Genomic DNA, 2,926 nt, shown 5'->3' with positions numbered 1-2,926 from the left:
AGTCCATGCTGCTCATGAGCTGGTCATGAGTTGGAAAAACAGGTTCAGGGACACTCCTTGGAAAAGAAAGTACCAGCGAACTTTAGGTAGAAGCAACTCCAGAAGGCTCTGGATCCAGACAGCACACATCTCCCCACCCTGGGAGAGGCTTAAGTGCTCTTGCCTGCAGCAAGGGTTGTTTTCCTTTGGGGAAGGTGTTCAGGGGTGGGGGGAGCTGAGGTCTGAGCTGGGGAACCAGCCTTGTTTCCTGCAGGCCCCTGGAGCCCTCTCCTATGATGTGGTTCCCTGCAGACCCCAGTTCTCACTCACCACCAAATCCTCCTCTCCCTGCATCATCTCTGTAGCCTCCCCATCTTCCAGCCTTTCTGTAGCCATCAAACAGACACTTCAGTGAGCAAAGTAATGACTGCTGGATACTTCCTTCCAGAGGAGATCATTGGAGGCCGTGAAGCCAGGCCCCACTCCCACCCCTACATGGCATATCTTCGCATCCAGTCACCAGGGGGAGGATATGCTTGCGGGGGGTTCCTGGTGCGAGAAGACTTTGTGATGACAGCAGCCCACTGCTTTGGAAGGTGAGAAACCAAGGAGCTCTCAAAAACCAGCAAGGCGTGTCCAGAAGCATTCATGAGAACTTAAAGCTGAAATTGGGGTTCCAGCAAGCAAGGGGTGAATAGTGACTGGTTATGTCCTAAGGGGCTGGACTTGACACAGGCCAGGGTAGGACAGAAGCAGGAGACAAAAAGCATGTATTGGAGCTCCAAATATGAATTTGAGCTACTTATTCATTTACCCTAGTAATTAATTTCTCCTCAGAGTCACAGTGTTCCCCACCAGCCCCAGCCCAAGCCTTTTGAGAATCAGAGGACACAGCAATCTCTGACCCAGAGCCCTCCTGTCCCCTCACTTCTCTCAGCTGCTGTCTTGCTGCCCTGGGCTCTCCACCTACCCTGCAGATCTGGGGGACTTTACCTCATGCAGCTCATACCTACCTCTACACCACCTTCCTTTGCAGGACTATAATGGTCATCCTGGGGGCTCACAACATCAGTAGGCAGGAAAGGACCCAGCAGCGCATACGGGTGCTCAGAGCTATCCCACACCCTGCCTATAATGAGGACAACAACCTGAATGACATCATGTTACTGCAGGTATGTTCTGCCTGACCCTCTGGTTCTCCACCTGAGCAGGCTCCCTTCCAGGTCTAGGCTTCACCTTGTCTTTGGTCCCTGGAGAAGGAAGCAGGGGCAGAGACCCAGGGGTGGTGTGCTGAGCACTGCATAGACTTCCCCTGAGTGCCTGTACTCTTCCCACCAGCTGGAAAATAGAGCCAGGCGGAATCAATTCGTGAGGCCAGTGGCTCTGCCTCAGTCCCAGGCCCAGCTGAGACCTGGGTCCCAGTGCACTGTGGCTGGCTGGGGCCTGGTCAGCCAGAACAGAGGAACAGACACACTCCAGGATGTGCAGCTGAGGGTGCAGAGGGATCAGGTGTGCAGCAATCTGTTTAATGTCTTCAGTGGCCAAAGCGAGATTTGTGTGGGGGACCAAAGGCAGAGGAAGAACGCCTTTGAGGTAAGGTTACAGGCATCTGCCAACACTACCTGAGACAATGGGCTCTGGAAAGAACTGGGCAGTGGAAACTGACTACATCCCCATGGCCTCAGTCTGGAGCCATGACCAGAGTAATGTAGGGGCTTTTTATCTATCAATGCAGTCTCTGAGGCAGGGAGGGGGGTAGGACTGCCCAACACACAACATGCATATGCAGTGTTTTCATGGGAAAGGTAAAGGTACCCTGATTTAGGTTAAGCTAGGGACAGTACCCACTGCCACGTTTGAAGTCTAATCAATGAAAGATGCAGGAGCTTAAATTCTGCACCCTTGCCACCCTCCCATTTCACATAGAGGTTCTGGCCTTAGGACAAAAAGAATGAGGAGTCCTGGCTTAGTATCTGTTTCTCTCATCACCCACAGGGGGACTCCGGAGGGCCCCTTGTGTGTAACAGTGTGGCTCAGGGCATTGTCTCCTATGGAAATAGAGTCGGAATTCCTCCAGCAGTCTTCACTAAGGTTTCCCGCTACCTGCCCTGGATAAATAGAACAATGAGACGCTTTAAAACTGCAAGAAATCAAAAGAGTCATCACACCATCCCACCTACGATGGACTCTTCTTCTCTGGGACAGAGCTGGTTGTAAGAGATTTAATAAATGTCCATGTCTAGAGTGCAAACAACTGATTTCTCATGTCATTAAACATTATTCTTCACAAATATATCCAAGACTGAGTCTGAGTTCCTCCCAGAATACAGGGTCCTTTCTTTCCCCAGGACAAATGAACCTCCAAAAACCATCCTAGGGGTCAGAATGAGCTACTTCTCTCCTCAAAGACATTCATTCATTATCTCTTCTCCCACACGATATAGGGGTTGATGGAAAGACGTATGTATGCCCGGGGCAACGCTCTCTGCATTCCACCCTGCAAGGGACTCCCCTACAAGATATTAAGGTGCACCCTAAATTCTGTGCCACTGGTGTGTGTAGCACAAGCCAACCAAAGGGAAAAAATTGAAACTTTATGTGAGATTCAATTTAATATGTGACAAAGGTGGCATCCTAAATCAATGAGAAATTATGAACTCTTAATACATGGTGTTAAAACAACTAGATAGTTTGTGGTGGAAGGAAAGTAAAATTGGACATACTCCCTCACACCATAGACAAAATAACACTCAAATGGATCAGAGATATAAATGCAAAAAAAATAAGCCTTAGAAGTTAGAAGAAAGAATGAGATCTACATGCTCAAAAAATAGCTAATGAACACCCATGTTCACAGCAGCCCTAGTCCCATGGTCAAGAGATGGAAGCAAACCAAATGTCTGTTGACAGCCAGAGTCCTTCTTCCAAACCCTTGTGCCAACCAACC

General features: G+C 49.4%; 1 protein-coding gene across 1 annotated transcript; it reads left to right on the top strand.

Moving 5' to 3' along the window:
* The first annotated feature begins 430 nt into the window (after window positions 1-430).
* Window positions 431-2,272, top strand: LOC118980880 (cathepsin G-like). Its single transcript, XM_037037563.1, has 4 exons — window positions 431-575; window positions 1,016-1,151; window positions 1,318-1,572; window positions 1,975-2,272. Exons 1-4 carry the CDS (start codon window positions 475-477, stop codon window positions 2,194-2,196), a joined length of 714 nt encoding a protein of 237 aa, XP_036893458.1. The 5' UTR covers window positions 431-474; the 3' UTR covers window positions 2,197-2,272.
* Window positions 2,273-2,926: the final 654 nt, after the last annotated feature.

Source organism: Sturnira hondurensis, unplaced genomic scaffold (genome assembly GCF_014824575.4).
Source record: "Sturnira hondurensis isolate 20B ecotype Veracruz unplaced genomic scaffold, ASM1482457v3 Scaffold0023357, whole genome shotgun sequence".
Classification (NCBI taxonomy): Eukaryota; Metazoa; Chordata; class Mammalia; order Chiroptera; family Phyllostomidae; genus Sturnira; species Sturnira hondurensis.
This window is presented reverse-complemented; position numbering and strand designations above follow the sequence as displayed.

What these genes read in the sequence shown, in the direction of transcription:
- LOC118980880 (XM_037037563.1), top strand. Translation starts at nt 475, where the DNA reads ATGGCATATCTTCGCATCCAGTCACCAGGGGGAGGATATGCTTGCGGG. An exon ending in GCAGCCCACTGCTTTGGAAG is followed by an intron (nt 576 to 1,015) that starts GTGAGAAACCAA and finishes CTTCCTTTGCAG; the next exon opens with GACTATAATGGTCATCCTGG. An exon ending in ATGACATCATGTTACTGCAG is followed by an intron (nt 1,152 to 1,317) that starts GTATGTTCTGCC and finishes TCTTCCCACCAG; the next exon opens with CTGGAAAATAGAGCCAGGCG.